This window comes from Gekko japonicus, unplaced genomic scaffold, assembly GCF_001447785.1.
Source record: "Gekko japonicus isolate JY-2015 unplaced genomic scaffold, Gekko_japonicus_V1.1 scaffold2200, whole genome shotgun sequence".
In the NCBI taxonomy this organism is placed as follows: Eukaryota; Metazoa; Chordata; class Lepidosauria; order Squamata; family Gekkonidae; genus Gekko; species Gekko japonicus.
Window position 1 is genome coordinate 63728 of NW_015170955.1, and position 13641 is coordinate 77368.

Here is a 13641-nt window from a genome sequence, read left to right on the forward strand (position 1 = left end):
ACCCCCCCAGATTCCCCCCCCCCCCCCCCAAATAAAGCCCTACTCTGGCACTCTGGCAAGCTACAAATCAGTGACATCTTTAAGACCAACGAAGTTTTATTCAAGGTCTTGTTTGTTGCTATTTATTTGTTGTCCTTAAAGGTGCCAGAGTTGCCCACCTGGATCAAGCTACAAATCAGGAAGGGATTCGACATACTCAGAGCAGCCGCTGACTGCACGAAGCCAGGAGAGGCATTAGCAAAGCAGCAACAAAGGCCCATAAAAGGTCACTTCCAGGGAGGATAAACAAACTGGCCTTATTTAAAAAGGTGAAATAAGACTGATTTCCACTTTCAGTTGCTTAATCCATAGCAAGGGGTCAGGCCTGGCCCAAGCATGAAAGTTTTTAAAGAAATCCCATCCAACAAGGTATTAGGCATTAGAAATCCTTATTGAGGCAAATAAGAGTGACTGTGTAACAGCTTGAGACATTTTGCAGCGTTTGTGAACATTTGGCCAAACAGTTTGTTAGAAATGCTACACGCTGTACCAGATAACGAGCTAAAAGATATTGCCAAGTCAAACCTAATGACAGGAAGCAGCAGGACTCGGTCTGCAGCGCAAGAGATCATTAGATCATTGTTATTAGACATACCATTTATATATCCCAGTAAAGCAGCTATTTTTAGTGAACTGTATATAACAAAGCTGCAAACCTTAACAGGTATTAGACTGCTTGTTCAAGATTCAGGCACAGGAGGGTCCCAGCAATAAGATAAAAACAGGAAGAAGTCAGTCTGGCAAATGGGAAAGCAGGCTCTATGGCTTACAACCCAGAGTCCCTCTAAGCTGAGTTAGTGTGAGCTAGCTCACAGTTTTTTAGCCTCCAGCTCACACATTTTTGTCTTAGCTCAGGAAAGATGGCTCCAGAGCAAACTAATTTTATGCAGCAGCCAAACTACCTGCTCACAACTTTAATGCCAGTAGCTCACAAAGTAGAATTTCTGCTCACAGGACTTCACAGCTTAGAGGGAACATTGCTTACAACCCAGAATAAGAGCCAGAGACTTCATTCTGAAAGCAAGCATTTCCATCTTCTTCTTCTTCTTCTTCAGTGTTTTATTTGCATTTGTGTGTGTCCGTTAGGGTTGCCAAACCCCTACTGGGGATGGGAGAACCCCTGCTTTTGTGGGATGCTTCCCCACTGGCCCAGCGGTGGGAAATCCCACCCCAACTGGCCAGAAGGATGATGCTATCATGTCACCTGGAAATGATGTCATCACATCACTGACATCACGTGGTGATACTCTTTTGGGGGGCAAAATTCTATGGTAAAATCAGCTACAAACCAAAAAGTTTTGCCCCCTGATGTCGGCGATGTGATGTTGTTGTGCCGCACATGCAGCAGAATCCCAACAAGGGCCCAGGATTCCTCCGCTGGCTGCCAGATAGGACCTGGCAACCCTAGTGTCCATGCCTGGATGTCATGGTGACCTCAGGCAACTCCTACTGGGGCATGGAGGACATTCAGAGAAGTGGCTTGATAGCCTGCCTCTGCCTCCCAGCCCTGATATTCTTTGGAGGTCTCCCATCCAAATACTTACCAGGGTCGGCCCTGCTCAGCTTCTGAGATCTGATGAGATCGGGCTTGCCTGGGCCATCCAGGTCAGGGCTCCCTCTTCAGTGCATTAGCTGCAACCTTTTGATTTTCCTACCTGCAGCTCAACCTACTACTGTCATCAAAATCCAGCATAGTGACTATTCTAACTTGCCCCAATCCTTGCAGTCTAATGTGCACCTCCCTATTAAAATGTCTCTTAACTTCCATGGTGACACACCACACACTAACAACTGCCTGGCTGTTCAGCAGCAGATAAGTGGAATCACCACCTTCCAAGGCTTCCAAAAGAGAGCGGCTACCTCAGCAGCAAGAATACAGCCAGCATCTAAACTGGACAAAACTCCTAAGAACCACTTCACATCTGATGACTCATAGGGATTTGTTACCATGTTCTGTCCAAGTACCAGTGGCACGGGACTTGTTACTGACATGCCAAGCACAGAGTCTGGAGAGATCATAACTAAGCTTAACCTCCATCTTCCAGGTGAAGTGGTGTCTACACACAGGTAGAGAAGAGGCTTCTACAAAATCAGGAACCCTGGCACATTTGCAGAAAAATCCTAAATGATCCCAACTCCCTGTCATTTTGGGTTGCCTCAACAACCAAACAAAACAAAAGTTGAGGGAGCAGAGATGGAAATCTGAGAAAAGAGGAGAAAGCAGCATCCAGGGAGACAAAGGGAAGAGTGGGGAGAAGCGGCAATTGGGAACACAAGATAAAAAGGGGGAGAGACCACAGGGCCCCACAAGAAGAGGGAGAGAGGGCAGGAAAGAAATGGAGCACAAGCCATTCCTCATGGAGATCACCAAGGCCGTGATGGGGGAAACAGGAACAAGTGCAGAGGCAGAAGCTAACATGGTGCAGGAAGGAGGATTTTCACTTCCCTTTCCCCATAAGAACTGGCAGGTTACCTTCTTGGTTTTTGCTAATACGGACCACTTAAAAAAAAAAAAAAGTTGTATGCCATACAAACACAAAGAAACACATATAATTCAAACCGTTTTGTGAATTCTTTGGGGAAACAGGAACAAGTGCAGAGGCAGAAGCTAACATGGTGCAGGAAGGAGGATTTTCACTTCCCTTTCCCCATAAGAACTGGCAGGTTACCTTCTTGGTTTTTGCTAATACAGACCACATTTTTTTAAAAAAAAAAAAGTTATATGCCATACAAACACAAAGAAACACATATAATTCAAAACGTTTTGTGAATTCTTTCATCTAAAAACATTGATACTTGTCATAAAATAATCAGTATTTCCTTACCATGGGAACAGGCATTAGCATTCAAGAATGGGTTCCTTTAATTGCACTCTGGTAGCGATCACCAGAGAGAGACGCCCAGGATCCATTAGAAACATAGCAGCATATTTTGAGCCTGAATGTTAACTGAGATCAGCGTCCTATCTGAATTTAATGTAAGTTACTACTAGGTTGATTAGTTGTAAATACTTTGTAATTTGAAATACCTTGTATGTTTTCATAACAAAGGGAATATTACTATATTACAGATTTCTTAAGACTTGTTGTCTAGCACTTATGAAACAGAGAGCTTTTGCACCATTATGTAAGTAATCACTAAGATTATTGTATTGTCTCTTGTTATTGGTGTAGCATGTATTCTAAAAATTGTATTTTTGTACACTACAGAATATCTCCTGAAGAAGATCCATTTTTTGAAACGTTGTTATATAATCCAGAGACGACGTTGATTATGTACCTTGGTTCATTTTCTTATGATTTGTTTATCACGTTGTAGTGCTTCAGATGGCAATACATAGATAGCATTCTTTATAAGTCTTAATGATTGTTTGATTTGTGGGTCAGACTATCACGACTGTTGGCTTTATACTTGTTTACTGATCGGGTCGTGTTTGTCCAGATTTATTTTACAAACCGAGTCAGCCATTTCCTGCTCTCACTACTGTGAACAGACTAACTTTTGCCTAATTTGCACGGCCCTGCAACAGGGTATTTCACAGGAGTTGCTCTGTGAATAAAATTATAGGTCCCCATTTTTTGTCAGCTCTAGAAGGGTCACCCTGAATATTACACCGTTTAACAGCAAGTAGGAAACATAGTTTTCTGTTGCACAGCCCAGCAACTGGCTATAGTCAAAATATGATGCAATTACTCTTTGATTTTACAAGCTCTGTTCAGACATCAACCAGGAGTTTGTTTGTGATGGGCATGAACCTGGGTTACTACTGTACTTGACCATTCCCTTCCTTCTTCCCTTGGGCAGGCTCTCAGGTCTGAAGATTTCTTCTGTTTACCTTTGACCAGTCATGGCATCGAGGTACTGGCACCATAATAAATTTGAGTTTATTTCCTTCCTAGTAACAGGGATTCTCAGCTGTATTCCTTCCTCAATATCAGTGCAGCTCACAAGGGAAGACAGGAAGTGAGCGATCCCACCAATAAGCCAGGGTTGTGACCACCCTGAACCAACTTTGGTTTGTTTGCACCAACTGAACACAGGTTAAACAGGACACACCAGAATGAAGCAGAAAAGGTTTTTCAGCGTATGTATTTTATCTCACTTCCACTACAACTAGATTGCTAGGGCAAGGACCAGTGAGTGTCATGTAATGACATTTAACACTTCAGCTGAACTAGAGTACAACCAGTTCTCTGCAATTACACAGAAAGGTTAACAAGGTGAGAAAAGCATTTACACTCTGAAACCCAAATCACCCAGATTCCTGAAGAGAGTGGCATCCAGTTTCCTTTCTCATTAGGAACAGGGCAAACGTAACTGTAGCAGCTGTCAAGAGTTTGAATTCATTTCTCAGCTAGCGGATGGGTGCTATAAATCCAGGATAACTGGAACTACCTTCTATATTCTGTATACTTTAATAGTAGTTAAAGTATGTTATTACTGCAGTGATGTGATTTTCAGCCATCAGTTACCAGAGCTTATGTTAAGATCGACTGAAGTAAAGAGTGAATTCCTTTTACTCTTGGCCTGAACTTGGGATGGAGGTGGAGTGACTGGTACCAAGAATAGATACCCGAAAGCATTTAACCTTACACTTAAACAAGCCCCCCCAAGCCCCTTCACACTTTTTTAACCCTCAAAGTTTACAAAATAGCTTGTTGCCTGGCACATTTGCCTAGGGATTCCTTGGCCAAAAATCCTCTCATCCCACCCTGTCCTTTAAATTCTAAACTGCCTGGCAGCTTAAAGGCTCCAAGGAGATGGGGAAGTTGAATTGAGAGGGACAAGTGTCTAAAGAAGGACATTCTTTATGGCTACTTCCCTCAGCAAGGAAGCATCAGGCCATTTAATTTCCTTCAGCCTAATTTCCAGACCCTACTATCTGTGGGTTCATGCCTGTGCACTGCTTTCTGCCAATTTTCAGTAGCAGCATGAAGATAGCACATGTGTATGACCCTCAAGTCTTGTGGGTTTGGGGGGTTTTTTTTAAAGAAAAAGAAAAAGAAACCCAAACATGTGCAACATTTTCCTGCATGCTTCTACAGTCCCTCCAATATATGGGAAACCCCTCCTACCATGCTTTTCTACCTATGTATAAGATACCCTCTCTGAAACTAGCTGGAGGAGTATCTCAACAGAACCTTGCTCAAATTACAGCAGAGTTATTTTATGTTGCGAAAAGCCACATTTAACTGTTCTAGTACATGGAAATATCAGCCTGAGTTTGCTTCTACCGTGTTTTCCACACAGAGAAACACACAGATTTTGTAGCTGCCCCATTATTGGTGTGGCCACAAATAAAGTGTAGCAGCAATAGGGCTTCCACATGGCTAGTTTTACTCACAGTTTCACTGCTAGTTTACCCACGGGGGCTAACTCCCACCCAAGCCAACAGGGGTTTTGGAATTTTTTTTAAACTGGCACTAGAATGTCATTATGCTGTTGTACCAACAGGTATAACAATTTCTCTGAATTCCCAGCTTTCAGGTTTTTAGTCCCTTCTCTTGTGGAGATATAAGTAATAAAGTAAATTTTGCAAGGGAAAGGGCTGGAGACATGGACTAGAAAATCTGAATTTCCTACCCACACAGCAGCCATCTACAGAGATCTTCACCAAAACTTCAGAGCAAAGGAGGTTTGAGAAAGACTGGAGAAAAGCCAGGGAAACCCCCAGAGGTGCATGAATTTCAGCATCATGCGGTGAGGAAACAGGAAAAATCCAGCTTCCCAAAAGCACTGTATTACGGTCAGATAACCCATGTGAAAGACATCTACATAGAGGATTTGCTCCAGTTTGGCACTAAAACTGGTTTATTTGTTTGAGCATCCACATGTAATCCACTATCCATGTTCTCCTCTGCTTTGTTCTGATATTTCCCAAATCTGGTTTGATAACGATCTTTTGGAAAAGATAACAGTCAAAGTGTGTTTGCATGCTTTGTGGACAGAAAGGTGCATGCTATTGCAAGTCCCACCCAATTGGTAGCATTTTCCTTTTATCTGCCCCCTACAGCTGCCACTTCCTCCCCCCCACACACACGAGGGCTCTTATGACACAACAATTACTGATTATTTTTTTTCAAAACCACCAAGAAGCTCCTGGGTGGTGCAGGTGAGTAATGGGGTCACAGGGGGCTGACTTAAGCAAAGTGCAGGGGAAATGGCTGTTTGGATGCTCCATGGCTCCTGCAAGTCAGTTACACAGACAATAACTGCCATGCAGAAGCAGTGAAAGATTACCTTCTCCACTTTTTCCTATTTGAAACTGTCTTTGTGAGTTCAAGTAGGTTCAGAATTCCCAGCTTTCAGGTTTTTAGTCCCTTCTCTTGTGGAGATATAAGTAATAAAGTAAATTCTGCAAGGGAAAGGGCTGGAGACATGGACTAGAAAATCTGAATTTCCTACCCACACAGCAGCCATCTACAGAGATCTTCACCAAAACTTCAGAGCAAAGGAGGTTTGAGAAAGACTGGAGAAAAGCCAGGGAAACCCCCAGAGGTGCATGAATTTCAGCATCATGCTGTGAGGAAACAGGAAAAATCCAACTTCCCAAAAGCACTGTATTAGGGTCAGATAACCCATGTGAAAGACACCTACATGGAAGATTTGCTCCAGTTTGGCACTGAAACTGAAGTTTATTTGTTTGAGCATCCACATGTCATCCACATGTCATCCACTATCCATGTTCTCCTCTGCTTTGTTCTGATATTTCCCAAATCTGGTTTGATAACGATCTTTTGGAAAAGATAACAGTCAAAGTGTGTTTGCATGCTTTGTGGACAGAAAGGTGCATGTTATTGCAAGTCCCACCCAATTGGTAGCATTTTCCTTTTATCTGCCCCCTACAGCTGCCACTTCCTCCCCCCCACACACACGAGGGCTCTTATGACACAACAATTACTGATTATTTTTTTTCAAAACCACCAAGAAGCTCCTGGGTGGTGCAGGCAAGTAATGGGGTCACAGGGGGCTGACTTAAGCAAAGTGCAGGGGAAATGGCTGTTTGGATGCTCCATGGCTCCTGCAAGTCAGTTACACAGACAATAACTGCCATGCAGAAGCAGCGAAAGATTACCTTCTCCACTTTTTCCTATTTGAAACTGTCTTTGTGAGTTCAAGTAGGTTCATATCTTTGGCCAACAGTGCTGTTCGGTTGAAACCACATCCCATGAGATACTAAGCAGACATTGGCTATTTTCTCCTTCCACAAAGGATATCAGAGCAGCACGCATGTATTTATTTCTTATGATTACTCTTTGGCTACAACCCTTCCTAGCTATGTTACAAGAACAAATATTAATAACAATTTATCCTTGACAACACCATGTTTTATATAGCCCTTTCAAACTATTACACTTGAAGCAAAAATTCTGAGGACTACAGAACAGAAGGCAATCTTAAACTGTGTGTATCAATCATTTTGAACTAATGAAAGAAGTGCTGGGAGATCACATGAATTCTATTAAAATGCACAATCTCTCTCTTATGACTAAGGTACTAAAAATAAGTATCATTACCTTCACGAAATAAAAAAACCCTCATTTAAAAATAAGTATCATTACCTTCACGAAATTTAAAAAAAACTCCTTTTTGTGTCATCATGCATACCATTATAGGATGAGCTGACAATCCTCCCACTCACCTGTACATTTTCTTCTGTAACCTGAATTTCAGCAGTGTAAACATATTCAATGAGCATCTTCAGGGTCCAGCCATCCACTTCCTTTATTCGAACTCTCTTTGCCTGACTTTCACTCATTTCACCTATGGTATACATGGTTTTATAGTTCTGTTAATTTAGAAAGACACTGACATCAACATATTTTAACATATCACAGAGGACTTTATTAGATAGCAAATGAAACTTAAGTTTTCTATTTCCTCCAAGAGAAGAGAGCAAACTCTACATCACAAGGCTACGTGGATTAGCATGCCACTTCTAAGCACACAGGCTTGCCTAATAAGGTTCATGCAGGACAGGAAAGATGCTTTGAATTTTAAAAAAACAAGGCTCGAAATCTGTTACTATCCTGCTGCTGCTGCTGTTGTTGTTGCAATAAAGTCACAGCTGACTTACAGCAACCCCACAGGGTTTTCAAGGCAAGAGATGTCCAGAGGTGGTTTGCCACTGCCTGCCTCCACTGAGCTGCCTAAATCTTTTCTAAAAAAAACTGGGTGCCAATATCAAGCTCCTGTGCAGTCAGGATTTTTCTAGGCCTAGAATTCTTGGTGGTCACAGAACTCAACATGTAACATCCATATGAACAGCTAAAAATAAGACACAAGCCAACATATTCTTAAGGACACAAGTATATCCGTAACTTGGCACAAGCAAGTTCAATGCATTTTCATGCCATGGCGGTTGAAACTGCCCTAGAAAATTCCATTGCCACACAAGGATTAATATTAGCAGCATTTGACTCATCATCCCCTCAAAACAATTTCACCTCTACCCAGAAGAGAAGGGAAACATGGCATGAGCTTGTGGAGGCTGGAACACTGATCATGAAGACCATCTGCAGCGCCAGCACAAATTTTTACTGAAGAGGATTCAGAACAAGTCACCCACAGCAGAAAAGCCAGCTCCTTGTAGGAGGCTGTCTGATGTGTAGGACTTTGTTTAGAGCACAGTGGGGAAAAGCCCACCCGCAGTCTTCCCAGTGCACTGCAAGGTGGAGATAGCTTCTTCCTTTCTTATCCCTACACTAAAGTAATCAGCAAGATGCTGGGGTTACTAGAGCAACAGAGAAGCTGGTAACTCACTCCAATAGTTCTTTTTTTTTTTTTTAGACAGAATACTATGTCTGGGGGCAGTGATACTCTGTATTCTTGGTGCTTGTGGGGCAACAATGGGAGGTCTTCTGGCATTCTGGCCCTGCTTGTGGATCTTCTGATGGCACCTGGATTTTGACCACTGCGCGACACAGAGGGTGCGTTCAGACGGGGTGTTTCTGCCGGCATAAACTGCACCGGTTGGAACCGGTGCAGTTTATTCCGGCTGAAACGTGATCACACTCTTCAAGTCTCGCCTTCCCACCACCGTCTGAGGAGGTAATAGATTGCAGCAGCCGAAGCTGGTTTCAACGGAGATGAATAAGAGTTTCAACAGAGGTGACCGACCTTTTTTTTTTTGTTCTCTTCTGTTGAGTTTCCATGGGCAATGTGTTCACTTTAAGCACCTGGGTTTTGACCACTGCGCGACACAGAATGTTGGACTGGATGTGCCATTGGCCTGATCCATCATGGCTTCTCTTATGTTCTTATGGGTGTTTTCCTGGGTTTCCTGGTAGATGACTGGAGACTTTCTGTCTCACTTGCTGATAGGGATTATTCCCAGCTGCAGAAGGGACATCCTGGGCCTTAGGCTAAGAACCCCAGGCCAAGAGCCCTTGTGTTCTTGTCCTTTGGCTCATTATAAGAGACTCTCGCCAGAGGTGCTGGGCCTTTAGCTCAGTCCACTCAAGTGCTTGTCAAACAGATGCAGAAGGAAAGAAATTTGTCCTCCTGGGCTACCCTTAAACAACCAATCTAATGAAAGTCTGGAATCCAGACTCTGGATAGAATATTAGACCTATCCTTAATATGCTGATGAATTGAAGTATGAATATGATTCAATACTGATCCACAGAGTTTTCCAAATAATATTTTATTGGATACAAATGCAAACTAATCCCTGTCTTTGAATAGCTGGTTTGAGTGTATGACTGGTTCAGAACCACCCTTGGTGCCTGGATTGACTATTATGGCACTCTACAATAGATACGTTGTTTGCATGTATTTTCCTCATATTACTTCTACAAATGGAGAATCCTTGTGGTATGTAGGTTAGGTGTTGGAATATTACTAAAGAGACATGAGTTTTGTCACTCTGCCCATGAAATCCACTCCAATAGTTCACTGCTTCTCAGACATCCCATTCTGAGCTGGTGCCTAATTCCTCACACTCCCTTTCTATCTAAGAATCAACATCCACCTCAGGCTGTGACACCTCTGCTTGTAAAACCAACTGAGCATTGAATCACCACACATCACAGGCAGTGCAGAAAACTAAGTGGCAACGGGTTAAAGAGAGACCAGAGTCATTAAGAAAATAGTTCAATTATCATTCTCAACCTGACAGAACAGTGGCAGCGCCAATAGTATTTCATATGTTGAACACAGGGAAAATAAGCCACACAGCATGTTTTCTCAGGGGCCACACAACCAGCACAGTGCAGCGCTTAGAATGTCAGATTAGGATCTGAGAGACCCAGGTTTGAATCCCCACTGTATCATGGAAGCTTCCTGGGTGATCCTGGGCAAGTCACTCTGCCTAACTACCTCACAGGGTTGTTCTTTCTAGAACAAAGTGAGGGGGGAACCAGGTTGTAAACTACTTTGGGTCACCACTGGGGAGAAAAGCAGGGTATAAATAGCTAAATGCATACATAACTGAAAATTAAAGCACCAAAGAAAGGTAAAGGAGATGAGACAGACTTCAGAACTTAATATTTTTCTAAAGAGAAACTGAACATTTATATGCAAAACAGTGATGTCTACAGAAAGGAACCTGACCCAGGAGACAACTGGCTTTAGAAACTTGCAGAGCAAAAAGAGGCCAGCTGGCATGAGAAACTTATGGCAAGATACACAGGCCAGCTGCCATCTGAAGTTATGCAAAGGACAGTAAAACATGTATTCCAGCAATAACATGCCAAAGCCATTAAATCCTTCATGACAGCGATACGCATAACATTGTCAGTCTATAAATACAATTACTGGTGTCTCAATCTTCTTTATCACCTCACTACAGTCTTTTGAATTTGTCCACCTCAGTGATTCATGCAGGCATGCTTTCCCCATTGACAGCAACATTTCAAGTTGTAACTTGTATGTCTGAATGCCCCATCACGGATCAAATTTTTCATATCAATAGCAGCTCTCGCATTCACCAATATCCACAAACATATGTACTAAGATTAATACTGAAGAAAACCCTCAGAATGGCTTGTCTCTTTCAAAACAGGATATTTTTGTTTCAATTTGTAACAAACGATTTAAAAACATGGTACCTGTAAACATGGCATGGAAGTACGGACTGCAAGCAGCTAACACAACTCTATGAGCCGCAATTTCCATATCTTCAGCTACTATTGTCACATCACATAGCAAGTTTTGACTGAGCAAGGAAAAAGCAGAAAAACAGAACTTGTAAATAAGATTGGGGAGAAAAGCAGGGTATAAATATCTAGCCACAATATGGCAAATATACTAATTAGTCTTTTCAAATATTCAGATTTGGAATGCTTGCTTTATATTTCAAAAAACACAACCATTACTCAGTTTGGTACAGGCCAGAGTCTGGGAGCAAAGCGATTTTGCTAAAGCCCATTAACAAAAAATTTCCCTATTTTGAGCCTTGTTGAAATAAGCACAGGACAGCAAAAGCATTAAAAAGGCAACTGTGTGATTCGAAGCAGAATTACATCCTTCTAAGTCTACTGAAGTAAATGGGCTTAGAGCAGCATAATTCAATGCAGGGTTGCACCATAGGATGTCTGCCTTTCCCCTTTTCCCTGATACAGTGTCCTTACAGTACCTGTACTTGATCCTAGTTTTAGCTTAGGAAAAAACAATGCTCAATATTATTATTATTATGACTACTACTAGTAGTACTACTACTACTACTATTAATCTTATTAGATTTCTGAATCGCCCAATGCCTGAGTACACAGATGTTGAGAAATTGACTAATATATGGTTTTATATCTGCTTACACACGCAACACATGGACTGTGCACACACCTGTATACCATAGGCCTAGAGGAAGCTGTTTGCATCACCTACTGTGAGAGATTTCACATAGGGAACACTTAAGACTAGATGTCACGCAGAACATGGACCTGATCTGCATCTGAATTGATGGTGCCTTGTCCACCTGGTAAAGCCAAGATTCATCTGCACATCAAGGAGGGCACAGGAAGCCGAGACTTCACACCTGGCCAGATGGTGTTCCATGAGATAGAGTGTAGAGTTTCAAATATCGCCCAACCCATAGAATACCTGCCCCTTTCTACATGCACCAATGAGGGAGGTCATGGGATGGACTTGTAAGTAGGTGGGATTACAGTTTGACAAGGTGCCACCCACCCAACTATAAAAGTAAAGACCAAACGTTAGGTCTTTGCTAGCCACATCCCTTCTCAATGTCCTCTATCTTCCTTTCTACCCCTAAGGTCCAGCTTCCTATCCAACAATCCCTTTGTCTACTTTAAGATCTCTTGGACTGCAGCCAAAGAGGTCCATACTTTGCTGGCTGGTTCTAGCAAGTGTGATTTAGCTAATATCCCTAGGTATTACTTTCTTCCCCCTATTTTACATTGCATCAGACAAGACTTCAGGAACAGGCAAGTATAAACCGATACCTACCTACCTCCAAGTAAATGAGAAACTATCTTGATATCTTTCCGTAACTCCAAAGGAACCTTGAGTGTATCAGAATGTGAGACTGATTTTGTATGTGTGATTTTGATATTGCTCAGTAAAAGGACTATTTGTTTTGGAAAAACACCCGTCTCATCTCCATCACTGGTACTCTCTGGTGCTGGCAAAACCTCCGTAAACTTTGGCAAGGACTCACATTAAATTTAGTTAGCCATCGGCTGTAAATAAAGCCGTTGGCGTAACACAGAGCTCTGGGCAATTTACACCAGATTAAAACATACAAAAATACAGATTAAAATCAACAAACAGTTTATCTCAATTTCACAATCTCCAGTTGGTGTCTATAATTTAACTTAAAACCTCCTCTGGACTGTTCTTCCATCTCATGGGCAGGTTATTGGAGGAGGCCGAAGTGGGCAGGGTACGAGGGTGCCAGCTATGATGGAAACGGCTGCTGTCCTCAGCCAAAAGCCTGGTGGAACACCTCTGCCTCACAGGCCCTGCGGAATTGCATTAAGTCCAGCGGGGCCCTGATGGAGGTTGGCAGAGAGTTCCACCAGGTCAGAGCCAGGGCCAAAAAAGCCCTGGCTCTGACTGAGGACAGCCAGATATCTTTGGGGCCAAGGATCGCCAGCAGATTACTCTCAGCAGAGCGCAATACTCTCCCAGGGACATACAAGAGGAGACAATCCCAGAGTTACGCTGGTCCCAGACCACTCAAGGCCTTAAAGGTAAATACCAACACCTTGAATCTGACTCAGTACTCCAGTGGAAGCCAGTGTAGCTGGCAGAGCACAGGTTAGATATGTGCCATCCTTGGCATTCCCATCAGGACTCGTGCCGCCACATTCTGGATCAGCTGAAGTTTCCGGGTCAGTCTCAAGGGAAGGCCAGCGTAAAGTGAGTTATAGTAGTCTAATCTGGAGATGACCATCGCATGGATTACTCTGGCTAGGTAAGGGCGCAACAAGAAAGGGGCCAGTTGCCACACTTGGCATAGATGGGAAAATGCCAGTTTGGCAATATTCGTGACCTGGGCCTCCACAGTTAAGGAGGCATCCAGGACTACGCCCAAACTGCTGGCAGATTGCACTGGTGTTAGTGGCACCCTGTCAAGTGTGGGAAGTCTGTGCCCCAGCCCTGACGCACACACACCCCAGCCACAGAACCTCAGTCTTC

General features: G+C 43.0%; 1 protein-coding gene across 1 annotated transcript in view; it reads right to left on the reverse strand.

Annotated features, from left to right (window-relative positions):
- Window positions 1-11176, reverse strand: part of KLHL2 (kelch like family member 2) — a 45224-nt gene extending 34048 nt beyond the window's left edge. Inside the window, exons 1-2 of the mRNA XM_015418913.1 lie at window positions 11091-11176; window positions 7682-7803 (exon numbers count right to left, since the gene is read on the reverse strand). Coding sequence (XP_015274399.1) covers window positions 7682-7803; window positions 11091-11157 — 189 coding nt within the window. The 5' untranslated portion in view covers window positions 11158-11176. The remainder of the gene's footprint in view (window positions 1-7681; window positions 7804-11090) is intronic.
- Between the last annotated feature and the right edge of the window lie 2465 nt (window positions 11177-13641).